Source organism: Seriola dumerili, unplaced genomic scaffold, assembly GCF_002260705.1.
Source record: "Seriola dumerili isolate Sdu_G_001 unplaced genomic scaffold, Sdu_1.0 BDQW01000822.1, whole genome shotgun sequence".
In the NCBI taxonomy this organism is placed as follows: Eukaryota; Metazoa; Chordata; class Actinopteri; order Carangiformes; family Carangidae; genus Seriola; species Seriola dumerili.
The window spans coordinates 2,539,011-2,551,313 of record NW_019175077.1 but is presented as its reverse complement, the minus strand read 5'-3'; the positions used below and the strand labels follow the sequence as shown (position 1 = coordinate 2,551,313).

Genomic DNA, 12,303 nt, shown 5'->3' with positions numbered 1-12,303 from the left:
GCCCCTTCCTTGCAGCCAATAGAAAACTGTAACCCATAAAATGATCATCCTTGCTTCAGCCTCATGGCCTACATTCAATCCAAACCCGAGTGGCGGTTGAGTGGCAGAAGTCATTATTCTTGGCTGCTGTTTTAATATTGTCCATTTAGCTGGAGCCTGATAAGCGTCCCGCTTACTGAAATTAGATGGCACCCTCTCCTCACCCGCCAATCTCAAACTGATTAATTCAATAAGAATTTTCTTACATTTTGAGCCATTAATGGAATTTGGTCTTATATGAGGGTGGGAGAACACACCTTGGATGAATACTGAGTTATGTTATTCAGTAATTTACCACCCACCCTTCTACTCTTTTACTTCCATAGAGCAAAAAATGCTGTCCTTCTATTATTTGAAAAAGAGCAATATTCATCTTTTAAGCTGGAAATTTGGAAATAGTAGTGACGCAGTGCCTGTTTAAGTCTGCCCTCCCATTGCATTGCAGTGTCATTCTTTTATAAAATGTAATTTTATAAAACCGAGGAAAAAGGCAATGTTTGACTCAACAGTCAGGGACCTTGCTTTTTAAATTAAGCCGTTAGAGATTTCCAATGTTTTGTTTTTCCTGCTCAGCCTCACTAATCAGCTAACAGCTCAATAGTGGACATGAAGGCTCAATAGAAAAAGAATTGCTAAAACAGTCTGAGGTGTTAAATCACAATACAACCTAACAAGTAAATCCTTCAGCACGGCTGACCTCAATCTGAAAGACATGACTGGAACACAGTGCATGAAGATATGTATGTGCATTTACCATGATGTATATGCAGTCCATTTCAGTATGTATGAAACCTGCACTGACACCAACCATGGAAAACATTCAGCCTAATCGGATAATGTATGGGGGTTACATGTTCATGCTATATTATACACTTATAACTTTTGAAATAGAAACACTATCAATTTTTGAACTGATTGCAGACTATGGTATGTCCAAAAAAGTAACTATGTGGTACATGTGTGTATTTCTGCTTTTTTGTGAGTGATAACCCAGTGTGTGAGTAGACGTGTGAAGAAGCATAACTGCAAATGTAATTCTATGCCACTATAAAATCAGAACAGATATTTGTTTTCGTTTTCTGTTGTTTGCATTTGTTCCTTTTCTGTGGACAGATGAGGGAAAGAAATGGATGCCCAGGAACAGGCACAAGGCTGTGGGGGTAGAGGCAGTTATTTCTGAACGTGTGCTTGAGAATAGTAGGCTGTTGAGGGCCACAGTGTCTCAGAAAAGGCCTTCCTCTTCATTGACAGAGTGTCCCTACAGGCCTTGTCAGTTCAAAAATACCCAAATGATAATACCCACTTTCTCAGCTTGAGCTGTAAGGCTGCTTGATTATAGCAAAAATCATAATCACGATTATTTTGATCAATATAGAGAACAAGATTGTGTAACACAATTACTCATTGACTTTGGAAACACCATGCATTTATTGAACTATTTTTAACAGTGGACTTTCTTGAACTTTAAATACAATTAAACAGAAAAGAAATAAAAAGATAAATTATAATCATAATTTCACAAAGCATTTTTTATTGTTTTAGAAAGCTTATGTGCAAGCAATACAACACATCAACCCTGGCAGCACACAATCACTAATTGAAGCATCCTACACAGAGGCTCTGACACTTTTACAGAAGCATCAACCCAGGAATGAGATGTGACAGATACGTTTTACCTGTTTGCACGGCGGCTAGCAGCTCACTCTCTCCACTGCATCTGTTTGTGCTCTGTAAGTGCATGTGATGTGCTCCTTGCAGATGTGTGTGTCCTCAATTGCAACAGAAAGGCAGACTCAACTGGCAGTGGAAATGGGGGCAATCAGCAAAAGCGGGTTTACCCACGTTTAAAAAACCTGCTTACACCTGCTAATTTTGGTGGAATATCTGAACATGGGATATCAGCCAAACAGGGCATGGTCTCTCCTGACTAAATATAAAAAGTATCTGAACCGGCAAGCGGCTCAAGATGATGCAATTTGTTGTGAAACAGAATGCGACACAATAATCATTTTATCTTGATTTTCTTGTTTTCATAATAATTGGAAATCAAAATAATATTGGAAAATAAAATTAGATTAGTCATGACATGATTGTTGGTTGCTATCATTGCTTCAGTTACCAAAAAGAGATCTAAGAAGAAGAGACATAACTGCTTTTGGTTTTCACAATGATGCTCTTCTACATGTTTGAATTAGCACCAGGTTTGATGGTATAAACAAATATATACAGTAATTTACTGTAATTCAAACATGTTTTGATTTTGTTTGGTACACCGATTTAGCAGCATATCATTATAAAACCTGTTTTTGTAATAATTCTGAATCACTGTAACCTTTGATGCCAGACTGTCCAGTCATGAAGATTGTAGTATCTGAGATATGTTTATTCTAAACTCTTCTTACTGGAATTTGTTATTCAGAGAAAAGACTGACCATAACCTTGGACATTATTGCAGTCTGGTACAGTAGGCTGGTGGAGAAAGACTGGTTAAGCAGATCCTACACTACACTCATGTGTGTCTGTTTCCTGGGCCCAGAAGAACATTACATTAATGTAGGACAATGGAGACTAGACTGTTTCTTTATTAATTAACCATCATCATCTTTCTGTTTGTCTCACCTGAGTAAGTAAATGGAGAGGATGGTGATGGAGAGCAGGAAAAGGACTGCGTAAAGGAAGAGAGTGATGATCACCCCGGCTGCACCTGATTGGTCAGCTCGATAGAAGTGCCAGTAAAGCTTGGCTGCGTCACCCACTGGTATGTCAGGGCTGTAGGTGAGATGCTGAGGAGACCGAGATTGAGTTAAAAAAGATAAAAAACTGTTTGATGGACATTCACAATATGGGGAAGACATCATGTGATCAAGAAAAGATCACATGATGGCTCAAAGATTTTGTTTCACATGCTGTTCAGCTGGTGTTCCTCTCACTCTTACATCACACATTCACAAATATAACAGATATTTGGATTCACTTCTTAATAATTAGTACAAAATGTGAGTTATTAGGTCAGATATAACCATTACAATGGCATTTAACTAGGGTTTTATTTAGACATCTGTAAAAGGAAGAATCATTTTAGTCTTCCTCGTTGACAAAATCTAACCCACTGCCAAAAAAGACATCCATCTATCTATCCTTGCATATTTTCTTTCTCAGCCTATTCCATCCCCCTTTTTTGTAATCTAAAGTCACTTTGCCAAGATAAAGTGAACTCCTATTTAAAGTGCACAAGTGTCCAAGCTATTTTTAAGTGACTTACCCCAAGGACGGCGTCCACTGCAAAGACTGCCAGAGGGTCGAGGACTGTCCACACTCCCTGAGCCATGATAAACTTTGACGTGAAGGAAGGGAGTGAGCCAAATAGCTGTTGACAGCCCCATCTGATCAGAACCAGCAGGAACATTAATGCGTTCAAGGTCAGGGGACCCACCACCAGCATCGCCAGCTCCTCCCAGATGTGGAGCAAGGAACTCTGGTATACAAGCTCCACCGTGTGTGCATGGAACTTGAACCTGGTGGGAGAGGAAATGGAAGCGGGTGATGTGTATGTATGTAGACTGTGTGTGAATTTTGCGCATGTGTCAATATGAGTGTAGTATATCTTTGTTTGTGATGCTTAACAGCTCAAGGGCAACTTCTTTTAGCAATTCAAAGACTATGTTATTTTGTTTTTGGTTGAGTCAATCAAATTTAATTAGACTGATGACAATTTGCAAACTGGCTGTTTTACTAGTCTGTGCTGCCCTATTTGGTTACACGTAATATGTATTAAAAGCAAATGTCATTATCTTAATCTGTAGATACAGTATATTAATTAAAGTATATAAATAAAGTAAAATCAAACTGACGCTACAAGTAATTGTATCAACACCTGTGCTTTTACATGACAGAGCTTTTCTAGACCCCCTATTGTAAATTAGACTCCCCATTCACATCAAGCTTCATGAGTTTGTTAATCTTGCCATCAGTTAGGAGGAGGTAAAGCCAGTGGTGGGAGAGAAAAGGTGTTGTTTTTGGTCATTAATTTCCATCTGATTTGCTTCAATAGTCAAGCATCTCTCAGATTCTGTCCATTAATCTGACAGTAGAGGTCCAATAACGTTTTATCTGAGGAAAATCTCTTAACTCAGAAAAATCCTGCTAGAGATTATCTCATCACAGTGGCTGACTCTACTCTGATTGGTCAGCTCTGGCAAGCCTGAGCATGAATTTCCTATCAACTCTAAGCCTTGTTTCTGGTCTTCCGCTTCTGCCCTGCCAGGGCATCCTTGCAAAGAGGGAAGCGGTGTAACCAAGTTTAACAGCATTTCTCAAATAATATGTTTGAGCAGCAGTCTGATCTGATATCAGGAAGGAAAATACAACATTGGCAACCAAGATTACAGGTTTCTCAGAAATTTTCCTCACGTAATATACTGCTCTGTTACATAATATTTCGGTTACTATTCATGCAGAAGTAGCCCAGTGAAGTAGTAAGCATTTGTTGTGAGAATATTCAGAGATAACATAATGATAGCATTCCCAAAACACAGTACGGCAGGTAACAAACACATACAATAATTGTCAAGATGCAGGAAGGAAAGTAAAATATGTAACAACAGAGGATGTGAAACAATAGTCAAGAAATGATCTCTGTTAAAAAGACATCTAATAAAAGTAAGTTAGGGAGGGAGATGGTGGATCGCCTTAGAGGGTTGAGCAGGGGGGCATCGGCAGAGGCTGGTCCCTTCAGGAAGAAAAACTGGAGGAGGACCAGGCAGATAGAGCCTCTTTGGAGGATGACTTGGAGGCTGGCAATATAAGTGAGACTCCTCTGGAGGCCAGTGCCACAGGCAAGAGTGCTCTAGAAGCCAGTGAAGAGAGCGGAGGCCTGGTGAGATAGCATTAGAAAATTCAGCTGCTGGTGGAGGCAGAATGCAGGGCAGAAGGCAGGCAGCTGGACATCTGGCTGAGTCTCAGCAAAGACAACCGAATGAGGATCTCAGAAGTCAGGCAGTGTGTCAGAAGGAACTGATAACAGCCGATTTGGAGTTGGTGTCAGGTGGACCGCCGACTGAGGAACAGAAAAGATATCAGCAGGATTACTGGATAGCGGAGACTCTGGGTCGTTGGACAGTGTGGGCTCTGTAGAGCTGGGCAGCTGAGTCTCTGTGCTGCTGGGCAGCTGGAAGGATCGATGTTTCTGCTAGCCCTAGATACCTTTCAGGAAAAGCTAGACAAGTCCCCAAGAAAGGGGAGTGCTCAATGTTTCCAGTGTCTGGATCAAACAGGAAGCTGGACTGCAGGCTGCAGGCCAGCATGCTGGTGGGTAGCATTGGAAGCTCATTGGCTGAGGACTAGCCAACTGGGAGGCTGGCTGAAGGCTAGCAGACCAGAGGCTAGCTGACTGGGAGGCTGACTGGAGGCTAGCAGGTCAGAGACTAGCCAACTGGGAGGCAAGCTGACTGGGATGTAGACTGGAAGCTAGCAAGCTATATGCTACATTACTGACTAAAAAGCAGACGGACATTTAGTACATTTACGTAGCCAACTGGGAGGCAGTTACAGTTACAAAATAACTTGCTTATGTTCTTTAAAAGACTGCTCAGTACAAACTATCCATAGCTACTGTGGGGGCTGTACTGTGTCCATATTTCACAATCTTTCCACTTGATAAGTCTTTACTGCCAGACATATTTATGCTTTAATATGTTTATTCAGTGACTCAAAGTATGTGTATGATACCTTTTGAAAATACTGTAGATAATGTAAATATTTTTGCTAGCTGTAGGTGGAAAGTTGCAATCAAAAATAAATTTTATCCACTCAGCTCTTGTGTCCTCTGACAATGGACATAAATGTAGCCATTTGTGCTAGTCAGTGCAGACAACAACAAAGGAGTTCCCATGCTCAGCTTCGACATGATGCTAGTGAGTCTGGCGCCTGTGAGAAAAATGGCACATCTTCAAAAAGTAGTTCTCGAGCTATGGGTTGAGCTATGAGAGATATACTCACATAGAGGGTGGTATAATTGAAATATTCCTGCTTCTTACATAGGAAGGGGCATGTATTTTCTGACATGGGTAGCCCACTGGGTTGTCTAATTTCAGGTCATGGGTCAATAGGCATAGCAAAGACCAGATATATGTGCATAAACACTGAAAAGTGAGTTTTCCACAATGCCCCCTTTAGTGTTATTTTTTCTAATTAAATAGCATAGGATTGTATTTTCTAGATAAATTACATTGTTAAATCTCATTTCACGAATGACAAGAGAATATTTCATTTATAGTAAATCTTGATGTAATGGGATGAAACCAGTTCAATAAATTACAACAGCATTTCTGGCATTGGCAGTATTCACTCCTTATTACAGTAAACAATAGTATTTCTGTCACATTGTTCTGAAATTTAAAAACTACATGTGGTACTTTGTAATGGTTTAAGCATATACAGTGCTATTGTTAGGCATGTGGATCATGATCTATTACAAGAATAGAAAATATTACTATTACTATTATAAAAAATGAAAAAAAGGAAACTACTTTTAACTTTACTTTTAATTTTGAACACAAGACAACAATACTTTTACTTGAAAAAAAAAAAATGAAAAAAAACCACGAAGGAGGGGGCCATGGGGCCAGAGACTCTGTTGCTCCTGGGCACACTATGCTGTCTGCTAAAGTCCAAGGGTGGATTATGGGAAGGAGGAGGCAAAGAGAGACTGAGTTAGAGAGGACTAAAAAGGAGAGTGAAATAGAAACAAGAGGGGAGGGAGGCTCGCCATCACGAAAGTGACTCTAACTGTCACTTGGTCTCTCTCTTTCTGTCACCGGGCACCACCAGCTCTGGACATTGCGTGGAGAGAGAAATGCTTGGAGGGAGAGCAGCAGATTCGGACATGTGGAAGTTGTCATCTGACGTTGACCCCCTCTGTTTTCATATTTTCGTTTTTTCACCTCCTATCCGCCCCTTCAGTGCATTTTTTTCATTTAGCCACATTTTTTCTGTCTGCCTTCCTCTATCACTTTCCATGATTTAATGTGTGATGTTTGCACCCCACATGTTATTGTAATAAAAACCTGCCTCTATGCATGTTTGCAGCCAGCTCCTTTTATAGTGATGAATTAAATCAGCACCATATGCTATGTTGCAGTGTGATTTAACAATTCTGTGGTATTTTATTGCCATTTATTATCAATGCTGTGTACCAAAAAATAACAATAAATTCCTTCCAAATAATGTAGCCTTTTGGGACTTAGGGCGGTGTGGTGAAATGAACAAACTCCTCCAACAATGGTTTTGTTTAATATTGAGTGAGTCTTGTTAAAATGTTAATGGGGGGATTCCAAACCGATGATTTGGGCGTATCCAGTCTGTGTGTGTGTGTGTGTGTGTGTGTGTGTGTGTGTGTGCGTGCGTGTGTTTGCCAACACACACTCGGACACACTTCACTTCCTCATTCTCTCCTCTGCTCCTTACCCCCTCCACGTCCCATTTCACCACAACCATACTTTGCATGTGTGTTTCTGAGCTTGCATGCCTGTCTATTGAGCTGTGGGTACATTTGCAGTTTGCCTATGCGCTTCAGTAATCTGTGTACTGTATGTATCTGTCCTCCATGTGAAGGGATTTATGTCAGCAGCAATGTGCATGCTCAAAAAGTGTCTATGTAATTCTGCTGTGTGTGTGTGCATGTGTATCCATGTATTCCCCCATCATACCTATGTGTGTGTGTGTGTGTGTGTGTGTGTGTGTCCGTGCAGGGCAATATCAAAGGAAGCAAACTCACTTGTTGACAGGAACTGCTATGGCCTGGAGGTAGAGCCACTGGCTGCAGTAATGCAGGTAGAGCCTCACAAACCACATCAAAGCCATCAGCAGCATAATGAGGCCGAGCTGCCGAACAGAGCCACGCCAGCTATTATGCGGCTGTTGTTGTTGCCCCAGCAACGGCAGGCCCAGGTCGGATGGCAGCATGTGTAGGGCCAGACGTGCATGGTCGGACAAGCGTGAGGGGCAGGAACCAGGTCCTGTCAGTGTTGATCTGTTTTTAGACACACCATACATAACAACTTGAAGCTTTTCTTTTACTTTTTCTTTTCTCCTAATAATAATAATATTCAAATAGATACATTACAATTTCAGTTAGATGGCTTGAACACAGGATGAATAAACAGATCCTACACATAGATGACAGTGTCAGTAAATTAGGTAATTCATTATTGTTGATGGCATTAAGTACACCTCAGTACATATATTAGGCTACAGTGGGTTACCACACTAGATGAAATGACTTTTTGATTTACAGTACCTTTTCTTTGTATCACATATAGTATTCAAAAACATTTTTACCAGAGTCAGATGTGTGCAGTAAACATTAAAGGTAGGGAAATGTAGTATTCAAATGACACACATTCACACATGTACACAAATACACATACACACACACACACACACACACACACACACACACACACACGTACACACACACAGATAGGAATCCCTTCCAGCAGTGCTTGGCTTCCCTCAGCACCTCTGCCTCTTCTGTGCCGCCCTTTGTCAGGCCTACTCAACTATTCCCTTTCATATAGAGGGCACAGATGGAGCAGTGGAGGCGAGACGAGAGGAGAGAAGATGAGAGGAGGGGAGAGGAGAGGAGACTGGGAAGAAATTGTAATATCCTAAAAAAAACTTGTTCCATACTACATACATTACTGTACAGTGTTATGCAATAGGTGAGGTAAATTAGTGTGTACAGTTACAACATGCATAGACCTACATGTATTATAGCTTGCACATATCAACACAAGCTGACACTGGTGACCCCCCTATCCTTCACCTGACAGTAATTAGACCAAGGCTAAAATAGGCGTATACTGTAGAGCTATGGTTAGCATCACAGAGCGTGACTTCAGGCCTTTGCCTGTGGACATCCCTGTGTCTTACCACTGTGTCCCAGAGCACAGTTGGAATTCACTTTGTAGTGTGTATCTAGGGAAAATGGTACACTGCCTAAAGACAAAAAAATGAGAAAAAAAACAGAATCAGTTGTATTGCTTTCTTCTCCTCTCCAAATAATTAGGCTAGACTTAGATCAAAACGCAGCATTGCATTTTCTTCCCTGCTTGTGTTGCTGCTGAAATACGAACACTTGCATTTAAAACAAGACAGTTATATTTGCTCTCCCTGTGAGGTGGGCACAGATTCTGAAGTGTTAAATTATTACAACATTACCAAGTTTCTTAGTGGATGCACATGGTAGTTTAGGGTGTAGCACATGTGAGAACTCAGGATTCATTCAGAAAATGCTCAGGCAACAGTTTAACTTGGTAAACATTCATAGTTTGGCTGAAATAAACTTAGGCAGAGAAGACAAACGTCTAAATAAAAGATAAAAGTCTGTTACTGGTCAGTTCTGTGGTTGAGATTTTAAACTACAGCATGTTTTCAAATGCATGTGTACTGTATATTTTCTGTATGAAGTCAGTGAGAAATACAAGATAATATAAGCAATAGGGATATAAAGAGAATCACATTGAATCTATTGCTTTCTCTTTACACATTAAATCATCTGAAGGCATTGATTTGCTATTGTTTTTTATGTGCTATTACTGTTACTTTAGAAGAGCTGTATATGGTAAAAGAACAAACACAGCCACAGCCTCCATATGAATCAATGTGACTGGCAATAAAGATGACTTTAAAACCACTGCCCTGAGTCTTCAGAATAAACAACACAGAGGAGCCACATATGACTCTTAAGACTGATATTTGAAAAAAAAAATATTATTATAAAATCGATATATCAATTTTTCAGGTTATTGCAACAAAAATACTAATTTTGCTGTGATGTTGAAAAGTGTATCTGGCAAGTGTGAGTTTAAAAAAGATTGCGAAGTGTAACAGAATCAGAAAGATGATAATGTACAACTAAATGTGTTTCTGCTTCTCTATTATAATTGTGAGAAAGGCACATCCATTCTGTTCCAAGCTTTATCACGACTTGATGTATCATGTGGTATGAAACTGCTTTCCGCATGTCTGCAAAAGTGGAATTATAGAATAGACAAAAACGCAGTGTGTCACAGACACAGGCAAGATGCTACCCTGTCAAGTGGCATTAAAAGAAAATAGCAAATGCAACCTGACGCCCATCTCTCATATAATGAAGATATTGATGATGCATGAAAGAGGAATATTTTTATCTTTATGTGGTGGCCTCTTCCAAAGTAAACTGGTAACATGATGTGAAATCTGTTATCACCACTGAATTGATTTCATTATGGCACCTCCAATTACAAAAGTACAATACAGAAAATGAGGGAAAGACGGGGGGTGGAGGTGTGGGCTTTGCAGGAAAGAAGGATGTTTCATTCCAATATCACAGCTTGTTCCTTGAACGACTGATAGCATGTGGCGTAGCGACCCAGAGATGAAACTAACCATTTCAACAGGCATGCATTGGCACATAATACTATATTTTAATTGCAGTTTATATGATTCTGTGAAATCCAGGCCAGAAGCTGTTTCCTTATTATCTTAAGTCTGATATGTTTGTTGTTCATTCCTATGTCATCAAAGCACATTGCAAAAGGACTCATCATCCTCTCTAAACCTTACCAAAGTGTGCCAAGACCTGTAAATCAGATTTAACCAGCGTGTATCTGTCAACCACTGGAACAAGAACCATCTACTGGAACTGGTTTTCCCAGACTGTCCTTAAATGTTGTACTCCATTACAACAAATGGGAGCTGAGCTTTTAAAAATAGCACCAAGTGAAAAGCAAGTACAGATGAGTATTAAACCTTTAAGACGGCATGGGTAATGAGAGATGGAGGGACAGGGCGAGGAGTACAGTGGGGTGTTACATTTTAAATAGCAGATTTATGGTGAGAAGGCTCCCAGGCTGAGGAGAGTGAAGGTAACCCTCAGAATCCTTTGCATAGCCCTGATGGCTTAAACCCTCCAGTCTAAGGCCACTTAAAGTATTGGACTTATCCCTTTATTTAGAGGATTATTTTCTGTCACTCTCCTATTTGGGCCACCGGCATTGTTTATAAATGTTCCAAAACCACACATCTTTTCCTACATAGTCGAAGAATGGTTTGCTGTTGGGGAAATAGAGAAAGCAAAAAATGCAGTGTGAAAATAGACTTAAAAGATTGACAGATAACGTGATTGTTTTCTTAGTGGCCCAGATGCACAGCGTTGTGGTGATTATGCAAGTGTGATTATCTTAGGTGTCAAGAGATAAGACTGAAGATACCACAATCTTCATTTACATTTCAGTTTTGAAGAATGCTGATAATGCATTTGTTTTGGATCGTGCCGTATTTGTCATCTGTCTTCTGTGGGTTATACAATCTTTTCCTTTCTGGGCTGTTATTAAGGCATGGTTGGAAAAAAAAAAACTTAATGTGAAACTTAGTTTGCAGCTCCTAAACAAATGTACATGTGTGAACATTTAAAAAAATATGCCCTGTTCTAACAGAAAAAGGGAAGTTATTTTCAAGCTTATTAAGAGTGTGTAATGCAAATCAAAAACAAACATCATGAACAAAATATCCTGCTCATGCTGTAGTACCAAGTTTTCTTACTTCATTGTACAACTAACAGAACACAGACATTTTACTGTTTATTTAGTTAGCAGTATTTATTATACTATTTATTTTATTATACTATACTATACTATACTTATTATACAGTCAACTGTAAGTCATTACTTAAATCACAGCAGAGATTTTGCATGTGAGTTTAGTTTTACTGTTTAAAAGACTGGGGGTTTGTGTTAATGTGACAGCAACATGGCACACCACTGACATAATGACATATGCACTAACCAGGAAACAATATTAAGATGTGAGGAGAGGTCTTATATTTGCATGAATAACCTATAGGTTCAATCAACAGCCGGTAACAGCTTAGCCAGTGAAACACTTTATGATGATGCCTTTGTCAAAGCAATGAGATGCACTGCAATAATCCAATACACAAACACATAAACACACAGCTGTGCTTACATGCACACACTGAATGACCTTTATGGAGCTGTTCACAATTACCAAATCCAATAGTTTACCATTTCTAGTGTCAAGAATTGTTCCTGTTGTGAATATTTGTGTTTACACAATAAATTCACATTCAATGCACTCAATGATTGTTTGTGTGTGTGTATTTTCATACATGTACAGACATGATATACAGTATTCAAGTTCCTGTATAAGGACAATGCATATGTATATTAACTGTGTTGCAGAGTTTGTATGTGTACCAATCCA

General features: G+C 39.6%; 1 protein-coding gene across 1 annotated transcript in view; it reads right to left on the bottom strand.

The window, feature by feature from the left end:
• The window catches only part of LOC111237249, an 86,521-nt gene that overhangs the window by 33,374 nt on the left and 40,844 nt on the right, over positions 1-12,303 (bottom strand). The window contains exons 17-19 of the mRNA XM_022766268.1: positions 7,814-8,068; positions 3,302-3,554; positions 2,659-2,822 (exon numbers count right to left, since the gene is read on the bottom strand). Coding sequence (XP_022621989.1) covers positions 2,659-2,822; positions 3,302-3,554; positions 7,814-8,068 — 672 coding nt within the window. The remainder of the gene's footprint in view (positions 1-2,658; positions 2,823-3,301; positions 3,555-7,813; positions 8,069-12,303) is intronic.